At 36.6% G+C, this 15,007-nt stretch overlaps 1 protein-coding gene across 6 annotated transcripts in view; it reads right to left on the bottom strand.

Annotated features, from left to right (window-relative positions):
• The window catches only part of LOC134480983 (uncharacterized), a 122,868-nt gene extending 111,697 nt beyond the window's left edge, over nt 1–11,171 (bottom strand). For 3 of the 6 annotated variants that reach the window (XR_015633739.1, XM_087577433.1, XM_087577435.1), the window contains exons 1-3: nt 11,066–11,166; nt 8,780–10,312; nt 7,887–7,941 (exon numbers count right to left, since the gene is read on the bottom strand). Coding sequence is in view for 4 of the 6 variants with exons in the window: in XM_087577433.1 (XP_087433559.1) it covers nt 7,887–7,905 (19 nt within the window). In the remaining 2 variants the exon portion in view is untranslated. Of the gene's footprint in view, nt 1–7,187; nt 7,499–7,886; nt 7,942–8,779; nt 10,313–11,065 lie in introns of those variants that run through there. The other 3 variants (XR_015633738.1, XM_087577436.1, XM_087577434.1) reach the window with 3 other exon arrangements.
• Between the last annotated feature and the right edge of the window lie 3,836 nt (nt 11,172–15,007).

The following is a 15,007-nucleotide window of genomic DNA, read 5'->3' as shown; positions in this document are numbered from 1 at the left end:
AACTTGAATTACCCAAGATACAATCCACAGACCACATGCAGCTCAAGGAGAAGGATGACCATAGTGTGGATGCTTAAATCCTTCTTAGAAGGGGGAACAAAAATATTCAGAAGAGGAGATATGGAAACAAAGTTTGGAACTGAAACTGAACCAATGACCATTCAGAGTCTGCCCCATCTGCGGATCCAGCCCATACACAGCCACCAAACCCAGGCAATATTGCTGATGCCAAGAAGTACAAGCTGACAGGAGCCTGATATAACTGTCTCCTGACAGGCTCTGCCAGAGCAGGACAAATACATAGGTGGAAACTGGCAGACAATCATTAAACTGAGAAAGGGATGAGGAGTTAGAGAAAGGATTGAAGGAGCTGAAAGGATTTGAAACCCCATAAGAACAACAATATCAACCAACCAGAGGTCCCAGGATCACCATCCAAAAAGTATACATGGATAGACCTATGACTCCAGTTGTATATGTAGCAGAGGATGGCCTTGTTATGCACCAAAGAGAGGCGAAGCCCTTTTTTCTGCCAAGGCTGAACCCCCCAGTGTAGGAAATGTCAGGGCAGGGAAGCAGGAAGGGTTGGGTGGTTGGGTGGGAGAAAGGGGATAACATTTAAAATTTTAATAAAAAAATCTAATTAAAAAGAAAGTATCCTAGTAACAACACGTGTTTCCTTGTAACAGTAATAACAGCAAAAAGCGGCTGGATAGACAGGTAACAGTTACCAGGGCCTTAACATCAACCAGACTTGAAGTTTCGAAAATAAACTCTTTAATTAATTTCTAGAATAAAATATACAAACTTAGTTTTTGTCAAAAATTAACTTTTTTTCAAGTAAAAATACCTGCAAAGACCAAATATGCTTGCTGATGCAATGGTGACAGAGCTGTTACAAAGCAACCATGTGCTCTCTGACTCTTTTTAAAGCCTGCTTCAGAATACAGAATCCACACTTGGTACTGTCAACCTGGTTAATATTTTAAGGTTGATGAAATCTTAGGTCCACTGTGCATACTTACTGTTGTTAGTTAAATGTACATAGCATCAAGCTATCTTATAAGTAGCTATGTTTATTCCCAGAGCAAAACACTGCTCTGAATTCTTATTAGAAACTTTTCGCAATGAAGGGTGGCAAATGCTTGTAAAAGTGGACATACAAGATATACAAACTACATTATAATAAGGTACTCATCCCAAACCAGATATTTGTGCAATCTCCTGCAAGAGAGGAAGCGACAGCATATGAGAGAAGTAGTAAGACTATCTGGGGTGTTCTGCCTTGATTACAGAACTGTTCTTTTGCAGTAGGCATCAGAAAATAGAGACATACAACCAGCCAAAGGGACAAGAATGGGTGACTGTGTTCAGTCCTAATGTGACATGTATACCCACCCTCTCCTAATGTGACATGTATACCCACCCTCTTGTTTATTTTTTAAATGTGCATAACAATTCTAGAATCCCTATGACTTCTATTTGTCTTCAACCAAAGCACTTTTGGTAGAGCACTTTGAATTTCCTGTTATTTTTTAACAATGACTCTAAAATTATTTATAATTTTTATGTTAATTTTCTGAGGACATGAAAAATGTATGATATTTGTATGAGTAGAGCCTTAACATTTAAAATTTCCAACATTTAAATTTACATGAATGACAAAAATCATAGAATTTACTGTATTTTATTAATAATTCTTAAATGCTTAATATTTAAAATCTAAAATAATCTATAAATTTGATAATGTACATTAGGATATTTTTATGAATTTTTGGAATGTAGATTGCTTCTGGACTCTGTGGGGTTATATATTTGAATGTCTAGACCTTAGGTGGTAGATTGATTAGGAAGAAATTTGTAGGTAAGTTCTTGTTGTGGTAGGTGTAGCTTTGTTAGAAAAAGTATGTGTCTGGGAATGTGCTTGGAGATTTAAAAAGTCCATCACAGGCTCTGTGTCTCACTCTGTGTTGCCTGTCAATCAGTTCTCAGCCACTGCTCCTGTGCTATGCCTGTAGGCTTCTCTCCAAGATGTTCAAGGACTAACTTTCTGAATCTGTGATCAAGGCCTGAGTTAAATGGTTTCTTTTGCAAAAATTGCCTTGATCTTGATGTCTCTTAACAGCAATAGAACAGTAGCTAAGGTTTCCTTATGATTTGAGTAATCATGTTTATCATTCTACTGTTATGTGCTTTTCATTCAGAAGAGAAATTTAGATTAGTATGAATAAGGATTCTGAATCTTCTGTATACAAGATCTATAATTTTAAATGTGCTCTCTGACTTCTTTGTAAAATAAATGTTTTGTATTACTTATGTTGATATTAAGAACATTAAATGAAGATTATATATCTAGAGACTATGATTTTTTAGAAAGTTCTTAATAATGTATGTAATATATTTCATATTTTTAGATAGTTTCTTCTGTAAAGCAGAATTTACAATTGGATAGGACTACATTTGAATTGTTCATCTCATAAATAGGCTTACAAATTGAGATCTAACAATAAAACGTTTATATTGTTTCAAAAATGGATTTTTTTCTATACTTATTCCATTAGGATATTCTTTGAATTAGTATACCATTAATAACTTATTCTGACTCCAGGGAGCTCAGTGCAGTAGAAATATTAATCTTTTCCTGAATTTTCTTGTCATTTTCAGGCATTTATTGATCCATGTAAGATTTAAAATTATTTCAACCCACACATTCAACTCAGGATAAATCAGATGTTGGCATTCTAGTCACAATTACATTATACCATATTTTTATACTCTTTAAAAGACACAGAACATTCTACAAGGAAAGCAGTTAATAGATGCTTACCATATAGATACTTTTAACAATGCACTCAACTTTCTAAACTATTTTAAAATAGCAGATTTATTTTCTAGTAAATATTATTTGCATTTTCCAACTTGAAAATTTAACAGAAGCTTCTGATTCAAGACACAAATACAAGAATTAAACAAAAATGTTTCATTCATTTCCCTTTCTTAAAACTTTAACTTAAACATATTCATTAACACTTTTTATCTAATTCAATATATTGTTGGAAATATGAGTTTTATTAATATTATATATGAATATTAATCTGCCTTGATTCATTTTTCTCTTTTTTATTATAAATATTTACTTACATTTCAAATATTATTCCCTTTCCTGGGTTCTCTGTAAAATTAAGTATTACTACTAACATTTTGTCTTCTGTTTAATTTATTCAGATATCTTTGAGAAAATCATTATTTCCAGCTTCACTTTATTAAATTTATTCAACTCCATTGCATTTTTTGAGGAGGGTTCTGTTCTATCTCTCACCTATAATTCTGTTTTTGAGCTACAATGATTACTTCTCCATGAGGATGGCTTTGTATATTAATTTTATGTCAGTTATTGTATTGTGTCCATTAGTGCTACTTTTGTAAATTGTTGCAAAATTGGATATTTCTGGGCAGGCTGCCTTTCTATGTAATGTTTTGAAATCTTTTTCATTTTGATGAGGGATGCCATTTTTTTTCTTTTGACTCTGCTCTTATTATAGAATCTGAGACTGTATTTAGTAATAATTTATGGGCTTTTTGGGAACTATAAAATATATTTCCAAGATATTTACCACCTTCCTCAACTCCTCCCTGATATTCCCCACTCCCCTTTACGCCTAATTTCAAATTCAATTTTTCTTTTCTTTTTTTTCCCTTGTCAACTAAGTGATATCTGTGCTCTCTGCATATTCTACCATATGAGGCCAGTCCTGCAGCCTGGTCACCCTACCTGGGCTCACACTCTCATCTTATATTTTTACTTTTGTTCTTCTTTCATATATTGTTTCACTGCTGCAGTTTCCTCTTCCCCCACTCTTTCCTACCCCTCCCCCACCTCGACTCTACCCCAGATTAACTCCTCATCTAACGTCTTTAAAAAGTTAAAACTTAAAAAGTACAAGGCTTCAAGAGATATTCAACCAGCGTGCCAACATGGCCTAGCAAGATGCAATAAGCCTGGACACAAACCTCATCTCACAGCCGGATGTGGCAATGCAGTAAGAGTTAAAGTGTCCCAAGCACAGGCAAGGGACTCTCAAGAACTCTAAGCAGAAACCCATAAGATTTATGCAGAGGACCTAGCTTAGACCTATAAGATATGTGCAGAAGACCAAACCCAGTGTCTCTGTTTGTTGCTTCAGTTTTAGAGGCCTCACACTCTTAAAGAAAACAAATTATTCTTTTCAGTATTGCCTGATTTTAGTGGGTGTTCAATTGAATTTGTAGATGATTCTTGGAAGTAGAATAGTTTTCAAAATGCCAGTTTCAGAGCTTACAGAGTCTTTATTCTCTAAAATCTCTTATTTTTTCTTTCAGCGTCTTGTCTTAAACTTCTGTTTTCAAACCTTTTATTGACTCTATGTCTTTCCCATCATGCACCCCACTCTCCCTCAGCTCACTCTGCCTCTCTATCTGCCTCCTGCCTTTGAAGCCTCCCTGAAAAAAGAAAGCAAGAAATAAAAATGAATACATAAAAATTTAAAAATATAAAATACAAAACAATTTTAAAAAATATTGCTATGGAAACTGTAGTGAGTCACAATGTACCACAGAGTGTATCTTTCTGCCCAAATAGGTTTTTATGAAAACGTTCACCTCAATGAGTCATTGGTCTGCTCGAAGCATCTGGCTTCTGCTACACCATCAATACTAGATCCTCATTGAAACTTTGGCTATTCTGAATTTGCCTTATGTCATGAAAATTCTGCAGCTTTGATTCTACACAACCAGCCTCTTCACTCATCTATTACTTCATAGATGGAATAGATGTTCAGGTGGGCTAACTCCAAAACCTGGATCTGGGTCTGGGTTGTAACTGATTTGGTCAGCCCACCAGCTCTCCTGTGAAAGTGTTATCAAGGACAGCTCTCCCTCTCTGCCCAGGGAAGGAATAAGGCCAGCTCTCATTCCTGTGGCAGCCTGCAAAGGGCAGGTTCAGCTTTCCCACACTCACACCATTGGGGGCAACTCTCTTGCACCCATGTCATCAAGGCATGCTCTCTAAGCACTAGAGAGGTGGGGTCAGCTCAACCAAGTGCCACAGCTGGCAAGGGGTCAGTTAAACGTGCTTGTCTGCCACACGTTGCAAGAGGCTGATCAATCTTTCCTTCAATCATGCTTTTGGGGCCAGCTTGCCTGTGCTCATGCCACCAGGGACAGCTCTACTGTGCTGCCCATGAAAGGTGCAGGGCCAGCTCTCTCAAGCACTGCATCTGCTAAGGGTTGGGGCCAGCTTATCCTAGAAAGGGTGGTGTCAGTTGTCCTACCCTTAGGATACCAAGACCAGGGCCAGTTTTTATTGTAGATATATTCCACTTTCTTGATACATTTATTCCCATAGATTGTGTTTTGGGAAGAGCTACTATTAATGTGATATTTTTCCTACTTTTTTCTCAGTAGTTTGTAATTCATACATAGAAAAGCCATTTATATTTGTATGTTTTTTATCTTGGAATTTTAATGAGTGAGGCTTTTCTAGTTGAATCTGTAAGGTATTTTCAATTCAAAATTATATTATTTACACATAAGTATAACTTGACATCATCAGTATTTTTTACCATCTCTATCTTTGTTGTGCCTCATTGTTTTAACTAAGACTATGAGATGGTACAAGGGGGCAAGGATCTTGAGAAAGGAGGATGGAGAAAAATAGAATATATGTACAAAGAAACAGAAAGTAGATTACAGTGGGATAGAATGATACAGAGGTTGAGTGGGAGAGAGATGAGAAGGATGAAGGGGAGAGGGATAAAAATGGGTCTTAACATGCTGTAACAACGTATATTTTTAAAAAATAAAATAAAATCACTTTAGACATATGTAGAGTACAAAGAAATTATTGTTTTCATCAACCCAATGTGCTTACAGATTTCTAAATTCATCTTCACTCAAAACATGAAGTTAACATTGAGTTTTTGTTTAGAGTTTAATAATAGAACTTTTCATTAAAAAGACATTTCTGAGACCTTTAGGATTGTGTTTTACCTAATTTTCAAGTATTGCCATATTTTTAATGGAGTAATGACTGAAATTAATATTAACTCAACAACTGAGTTTGTTTTTGAAAATCTCAACATTTGGTGTGAAAGTGATGATATTTATCATCTTCTGATCAGTTAGCACTATACATATGCCTGGATACATATGCTATACATATATACAATTATTGCAGGCAGTTTAATGTTTTAATGTTTAAATTATAACTAATTTATTATATAAAAGCATTAGTAGTAACAATAATGCTGCTTTCCGATATAGGACATGGGAGTCAGAAGATTGGAACTGTGAAACAGATATTGATCAAGAGAGTTTTAGGGGCTAGAGAGATGGCTCAGCAGTTAAAAACACCGGCTGCTCTTCCAGAGGTCCTGAGTTCAATTCCCAGCAACCACAACCATCTGTTATGGGATCCAATGCCCTCACCTGGTGTGTGAAGACTGCAACAGTGCACTCAGATACATAAAATAAATATTTTTTTTAAAAGAGAGAGTTTAGGACAGTGAGAAAAGGCAGAGAAGAGCTTTCCCTCATATTGTTAAATGAAAATAGCTAATAAATGCAAATTAGAAACAAAAAGGTGAGGTCAAGTAAAAAAATACCATAAATACGAAGAGTAGGATTTATGCACAATGTGTAAAACATGAACGAAATTTTAGATTTAAAAACTAACCTGTACAAAGTGTGTGTGGGGCTTTGCCTTGATAATAAAAGTGGTCTGATTTCATTTATGGAATTAATGTGATACAAGGTATGCAAGTCAAAGATATCAGACAATAGTATATAAAGCAGAGTAGACTCAATGAAAGTGGAATCCAAAGTATGACAATTAGAACATGGAACCATACTGTGCAGCATTCTCCCTCTTGTGTATGTTTGTATAAAATATATGTATGGAATATTTGTGAAAAAAAGGAAAAATGTAGATATGAAAAATGTCAGCTTTAATGTAAATTGGGGCTGTTTTGTTAGTAGACCCCCATTTTCACTTTATCAAAACATGAAGTTTTGGGATGAAAATATGCAGAAAAGCCGGTTTGCAAATTACACTTGACTTTTCCCCCTAAATTTCAAGGATATGATTAATCTATTAATAATCAAGCATGCAAAACAGCAGTCAATCAACACAAAGACAGACAAATATGTTTAGTGCACCTAATTTTCGACTTTCATGCCATTTTAATGTGGTAGTTACATCTTTTCAAAGAAGCAGTTACATTTTTGTCATCTATGAAATTATATCTATTTTGCCTACACAATTTTTTCATGTAAATAACAGATAATTTTATTGAATACTCTGATCTAATTGCACAGACCAGTATTTTGATTTCAGGCCCCAGATACATTTACTTTTGATTCTTTCTACATTGTTTTTCAAATGTACATTTTTTGTTATTTTGGACTGGATCTATAGACATTTATGAGTATCCATGTGAATGCTGGGAATTGAACCTGGATCCTGCAAAAGAACAACAAGTGCTCTTGATCACTAAGCTCCTTCAAATACACATTTTTAACAGTTTTCATAAAAACAATGTATTATAATTAAAATAAGGTTCATTATACTTGGGTGCATAGAATAAGGCCAGCACAATTTATCAGTACTCTCTCACTTCTATACTTCTATCTACATCCAATCATTCCTTCCTCCTTAAATGAATTCCCCCACCATGGTCCCTTTCTTGTTTCCTGGATACCACATGTAGTACAAGTTATACACAAATGGCTACTGATTCAAAATAATTTTAATGGGTCAATCAACTTTCTTTCAAATGTATTAATATCATTTTTGTTGGCATTTTAATAAAATTCTACCATGAATGTGTAGTTATATTTTCATTACTCACCTAAGAGATCATGATTCATCTAGGATGCTTCCATTTTCTGATGATTGTGAACAGACTAGCAAAGAAAAACAAGTAAATTTCTGGAGATTGTACCAAGAAAAGGTAAAAATGTACATACTTTTCTTGCCTTTTGGTTCCCATAGTAAAATAAGTGAACATTACCACCCCATGCAACTCCAACACACACTAGATAAGTGTTCCTCTTATCCCAATTCCACATCAATCTTTTATTTAATAAAACATCAAAATAATATTTAAAAATTCTGACTGTGGTATGATATTAACAACAAATTTGTCAGGCGTAATTGATAAAATGTAAAGAAAAACTCTAACCTTTCCAGAATATGTTGGACTGTTGAGCAAATAAATCATGTTCAAGATCATTATAGGAAATGGAATTAGAACATTGTCAGAGTGAAAACTATGCTAAATGCCAAATTATCCTGCACACATCCCATATGAAAAAGTTAGCTCTTTGCTTTTTCTGAATGTGCTATTTAGTATTTCCAAGAATAATTCTCTCCTCTCTCTCTCTCTCTCTCTCTCTCTCTCTCTCTCTCTCTCTCTCTCTGTGTGTGTGTGTGTGTGTGCGTGCGTGCGTGTGTGTGTGTGTGTGTGTGTGTGTGTGTGTAACAGATGTGGTTGTTTGAATGATAATGGCTCCGTATACAAGAAAGGCTCATATATGTGAATATTTGATCTGTAGTTCATGAAAACCTTTGAGAAGGATTAGAAAGTGAGACCTTATTTTAATAGGCATGGCATTATTGGAAGAGGTAACTAGGAATAGTCTTTTTTATTATTGAATTTTTAATTTACATTTCAAATGTAATCTCCTTTCCCACATCCAACCACCCACAACTTCCTGCCTCCCCAAACTGAAATTTCCTTACACCGGGGGGCAGGGGTTCAGCCTTGGCAGGACCAAGAGTGTCTCCTTTCTTTGGTGCCCAACAAGGCCATCCTCTGCTACCTATGCAGCTGGAGCCATGGGTCTATCCATGTGTACTCTTTGAATGGTGATTTAGTCCCTAAGAGCTCTGGTTAGTGAGTATTATTGTCTTTGTGGGGTTGCAAACCCCTCAGCTCCTTCAATTCTTTCTTTATCTCCTCCAATGTGGACCCCATTCTTAGTTCAATGGTTGGCTGAAAGCATTCGACTCTGTATTTGTCCTGCTCTAGCAGAGTCTCTCAGGAGACAACTGTTTCAGACTTCTGTCCGTATGCACTTCTTGGCAGCAGCAACATTGTCTGGGTTTGGTTGCATATGTATATGGGCTAGATCCCCAGGTGGGGCAGGTTCTGAATGGTCATTGCTTCAGTCTCTGCTCCAAACTTTGTCTCCATATCTCCCCCTATGAATATTTTTGTTCCCTCTTCTAAGAAGGATTGAAATCTTTCATTTTCCGCACTTTCGTCATGCTTCTTGAGCTTTATGTGGTCTGTGGATTGTATCTTGGGTTATCTGAGCTTTTGGGCTAATATTTACTCATCGGTGCGTGTATACCATGTGCATTTTATTGTGACTGGGTTACCTCACTCAGGATGATATAATCTAGTTCCATCCATTTGCCTATAAACTTCATGAAGTCATTGTTTTTAATAGCTGAGTAGTACTTGATTGTGTAAATGTACCACATTTTCTGTATTCATTCTTTTGCTGAAGGACATCTGGGTTCTTTCCAGCTTCTGGCTACTAAAAATAAGGCTGCTATGAACATAGTGGAGCATGTGTCCTTGTTTTTGTTGGAGCATCATTTGGGTATATGCTCAGGAGTAGTATAGCTGGATCCTCAGGTAGTACTATGTCCAAATTTCTGAGGAACCTCCAGAATGATTTCCACTGTGTTTATACCAGCTTGTAATCCCACCAACAATGAAGAATTGTTCCTCTTTCTCCACATTCTTGCCAGCATCTGCTATCACCTGAGTTTTTGATCTTAGCCATTTTGACTGGTGTGAGGTGGAATCTCGGGGTTGTTTTGATTTGCATTTCCCTGACGACTAAGGATGTTGAACATTTCCTTCAGTACTTCTCATCCATTCAATATTCGTCAGCTAAGAATTCCTTGTTTAGCTCTGTACCCCATTTTAATAGGGTTATTTAGCTATCTAGAGTCTTACTTCTTGAGTTTTTTGTATATTTTGGATATTACCCCTCTATTAGATGAAAGATTGCTAAAGATATTTTCCTAATCTGTTGGCTGCCATTTTTTCCTAATGATTTATCCTTTGTCTTACAGAAGCTTTGCAATTTTATGAGGTCTCATTTGTCAGTTCTTAATCTTAGAGGATAAACCATTAGAGTTCTGTTCAGGACATTTCCACAGTGCCTGTGTTCAAGGTTCTTTCCCACTTTTTCTTCTCTTAGTTTGGTTTCAAAAGTCCACTCTAAGTACAGTCACGCTCTCTCTTTTTCTGCTACCCTGTGGATAGAATGCAAGTTCTTAGTTTACTGTTCCAGCACCATGCGTATTTGCCTGCTCTCTTGCCCCATGTCATAATGGTCATAGACCTACATTCTAGAAATGTAAGCAAGCCTCAGTGTAATGCTTTCTTGCCTTTGTCACAGAGTCTCTTCACAGTTATAGAAATAGCAAAAATTAATAGAAAACTAATTCAATAGGTATCACTGTATTTAGAGAAATATCTGTGTGAATAAAATATATCTAAGCAAAATATTTAAACCTTCATTAGGAATGGAATTGCTTCATCCCCCAGAAGAACTATCTGGCATTTACTATAAAATTGGGCTAATAGACCATTTCTTCTTCACTTTCATATTTGATGTTACCATTAAAAATCTGTAAAAACAAAGAAACAATTAAAGGCAAAAGAAAGTGTGCTATCAAAATTCTTCTTATTCAAATGAAGTCAGCTTCAAACAAGTTGAAAGCTCTGTATTTATGGACCCACAAAAGTGAAACAATAATGTCAGTTACTGCTAAAATTGTGGTTTTTTCCCTCTGTGATTATGTACATGCAATTTTACTGTAAATCTATGATGTTAGTTAATAATCAGCTATTATTCTTTATCCTAGCTAATTTAGTAATAATGAAAAACAGAGACAAAGTTTATTTAACCACGCTTTATGGCAGTACCTGGGCAATTTGTTAATCGGCTTTAATCCCCAGAACTAATTTGGTGACCTCACAGCCCAAACTCCCATAATACTTGCATTTAGAGCCTTCCAGGCTTCAGTGGATCTCTCATGATCTGTGCTCTTCTTCCTCCTAATAACTCAATCTGCCTTATGCTTCTCTGTCTCTCTTCTTCTACTCAATGAGAAAGAACCTACCCTAGTCTCTATTCTACCCAGTCATTGGGTGATCAGTGTTTACTGAGAAGGCAGAGAATAAATGGAAAGCATTGTTTACACAAAATTGAGACAAACTGTTCTTGACAGAAACATTACAGTGCTACATTGTCCAGATTGGAAAAAGGTATGAGGAAAGAGAAATCAGCATTTGAGTAACACAAGAAACAGTTTGTGCACAAAAACATTATGACTATAAATACTTGTACTGGCTAGTTTTGTGTGTCAACTTGACACAAGCTGGATTATCACAGACAATGAGCCTGCACTTCTTTGCTTCATCCATCTTATCTAGTTTGGTGGCTGGTATATGTATGGGCCACATGTGGGGCAGGCTCTGAATGGGCGTTGCTTCAGCCTTTGTTCTAAACTTTGCCTCCCTATTCCCTCCCAAGGATATTCTTGTTCCCCCCGCCCTTTTTTTCTTTTTTCTTTTTTTTCTTTGTTATTGTTTTTTGTTTAATCTTGAAAAAATCAGAGAAAGGACTGAAGGAGCTTGAAGGGGCTTGAAACCCCATGTGAAAAACAATGCCAACCAAACAGAGCTTCCAGGGACTAAGCCACTACCCAAAGACTATACATGGACTGACCCTGGGCTCCAAACTCATACGTAGCAATGAATAGCCTAGTGAGAGCACCAGTGGAAGGGGAAGCCCTTGGTCCTGCCAAGACTGAACCCCCAGTAAATATGATTGTTGGGGGGAGGGCAGTAATGAGCGGAGGATGGGGAGGGGAACACCTATATAGAAGGGGAGGGGAATGGGCTAGGTGGATATTGGCCTGGAACCTGGGAAAGGGAATAACAATTGAAATGTAAATAAGAAATACCAAATTTAATGAACATGGAGAAAAACATATACCAAATTATTGATTTGTATAATTCGAAACATTCTTGTATTTCTAGTATATGTCCCACTTGATCTTCAATTAATTATTCATTCATTAAATATATTCAGTTGATTATTAATGCGATCTGAACAGGCAAGTTTAATCAAAGTAATTCTTCAACTTAGTTTTTCTCTTCTCTGCTGCCTCAGGACTGTTCCAAGTTGACATTATGTATTTAAGCAGGACACCTTATTGAGGATTTTTTGTTTCTTTTGTATGTACCACTGATGTTGGTTACAGATAGTTCTTTTTTTCTGTTTTTATAATTTTCCTGTCAGAATACCATGGGTTATTGTTGTATATCCATACAACAATGTAATAATCACCAGAGTCAAGAATAAAATATTGTAGATTTTGCTAGACAAAGATCTGTGGTGGAAGAAGCATTCCATTGAACATAATAGGAAGGCACAGGCCCGTAGGCACATGTGTGCAAGTGCGCACGCGCGCACACACACACACATACACGCACACACACATACACACACACACAAACACAAACAAAAACCACATACACAGATTATAAATATATACATATATATATATATATATATATATATATAGAGAGAGAGAGAGAGAGAGAGAGAAAGGAGAAAGTATGCTCAATATAATTTACAAATATCTTAATGTAGAAGAGGAAGAAAAAAAGTGGGGAATTAAAATGATATAACAAACTATTTAATTGCCCATTATGGAACTTAAAGATAAAATCAAGTCCCAAAACATAATTAGTAGTCACAATAATTATGAAATGAAATTGAACACATATATTTCATAGCAGTTTGCATGGTCTCTGTGTCCACCATACCTAGCACAGTGATGATTTGCTTGAGGCAAGAAGGAAATTTAATTTAACTTGACTTACTAAGCAGAATTGTATAAACTTTTACCAGATCTGACAATGGATAAAATTTTTAGACATATTTAACAACAATACAACTTTGGAGAAAAAGTTACTTGTGATCTTTATCACAATGATGCTTAAACCAGGAGTACACGGAAACTCTTGAAAGTTCATGGGTTTTTGCAAGTACCTGTGACCACTTCCATAAAAAGGGGTTCTATTTAATGAGAAACAATACTCAGAATAAAGACTGAAGGAGAAATAATATTGGATAAGCATAATAGTGTAGAAATTACACTCTATGACTGATGACCGACTCTATAGATAGCATAGATCTCCAGGAAATTAATTACATTCATTCCCAGTTTTCCGTGCAGAAACACAAACACATTTCCTCCACCAAAGAGACACACCTGTATGTTTATCATTCATGGTTTCCCAGAGTTGATCTATGAGCAAATGTATATCTTCTCTCTATCAGTGCTACCCATCTCGAATTAATACCTCCAGATATTTAAGACACTACACTGACCTTTGCTTAAATGACTAAGATCAAATAAACCTTTGGAATAGTTAGAGATGATGAATGTGGTTATTCATTAGATATTCTGCTACTCTCTCTCTCTCTCTATTATTTTTTTTTGAGATGTACATCTGTAATTTTTTTTATTAACTTAAGTATTTCTTATATACATTTCGAGTGTTAATTCCCTTTCCCGGTTGTTTCCGGGCAAACATCCCCCTCCCCCTCCCATTCCTTAGGGGTGTTCCCCTCCCAACCCTCCCCCCCATTGCCGCCCTCCCCCCATAGACTAGTTCACTGGGGGTTCAGTCTTAGCAGGACCCAGGGCTTCCCCTTCCACTGGTGCTCTTACTAGGATATTCATTGCTACCTATGAGGTCAGAGTCCAGGGTCAGTCCATGTATAGTCTTTAGGTAGTGACTTAGTCCCTGGAAGCTCTGGTTGCTTGACATTGTTGTACATATGGGGTCTCGAGTCCCTTCAAGCTCTTCCAGTTCTTTCTCTGATTCCTTCAACGGGGGTCCTATTCTCAGTTCGGTGGTTTGCTGCTGTCATTCGCCTCTGTATTTGCTGTATTCTGGCTGTGTCTCTCAGGAGCGATCTACATCCTGCTCCTGTCCGCCTGCACTTCTTTGCTTCATCCATCTTGTCTAATTGGGTGGCTGTATATGTATGAGCCACATGTGGGGCAGGCTCTGAATGGGTGTTCCTTCAGTCTCTGTTTTAATCTTTGCCTCTCTCTTCCCTGCCAAGGGTATTCTTGTGCCCCTTTTAAAGAAGGAGTGAAGCATTCACATTTTGATCATCCGTCTTGAGTTTCATTTGTTCTAGGCGTCTAGGGTATTTCAAGCATTTCGGCTAATAGCCACTTATCAATGAGTGCATACCATGTATGTCATTCTGTGATTGCGTTAGCTCACTCAGGATGATATTTTCCAGTTCCAACCATTTGCCTACGAATTTCATAAAGTCATTGTTTTTGATAGCTGAATAATATTCCATTGTGTAGACATACCACATTTTCTGTATCCATTCCTTTGTTGAACGGCATCTGGGTTCTTTCCAGCTTCTGGCTATTATAAATAAGGCTGCGATGAACAGAGTGGAGCACGTGACTTTTTTTTTTTTGTTGGGGCATCTTTTGGGTATATGCCCAAGAGAGGTATAGCTGGATCCTCAGGCAGTTCAATGTCCAATTTTCTGAGGAACCTCCAGACTGATTTCCAGAATGGTTGTACCAGTCTGCAATCCCACCAACAATGGAGGAGTGTTCCTCTTTCTCCGCATCCTCACCAGCATTTGTTGTCACCTGAGTTTTTGACCTTAGCCATTCTCACTAGTGTGAGGTGAAATCTCAGGGTTGTTTTGATTGGCATTTCCCTTATGACTAAAGATGTTGAATATTTCTTTAGGTGTTTCTCAGCCATTCGGCATTCCTCAGCTGTGAATTCTTTGTTTAGCTCTGAACCCCATTTTTTGATAGGGTTATTTGTCTCCCTGCGGTCTAACTTCTTGAGTTCTTTGTATATTTCGGATATAAGTCCTCTAT

The sequence above is a fragment of the Rattus norvegicus genome, chromosome 11 (assembly GCF_021556685.1).
Source record: "Rattus norvegicus strain SHRSP/BbbUtx chromosome 11, alternate assembly SHRSP_T2T, whole genome shotgun sequence".
Classification (NCBI taxonomy): domain Eukaryota; kingdom Metazoa; phylum Chordata; class Mammalia; order Rodentia; family Muridae; genus Rattus; species Rattus norvegicus.
This window is presented reverse-complemented; position numbering and strand designations above follow the sequence as displayed.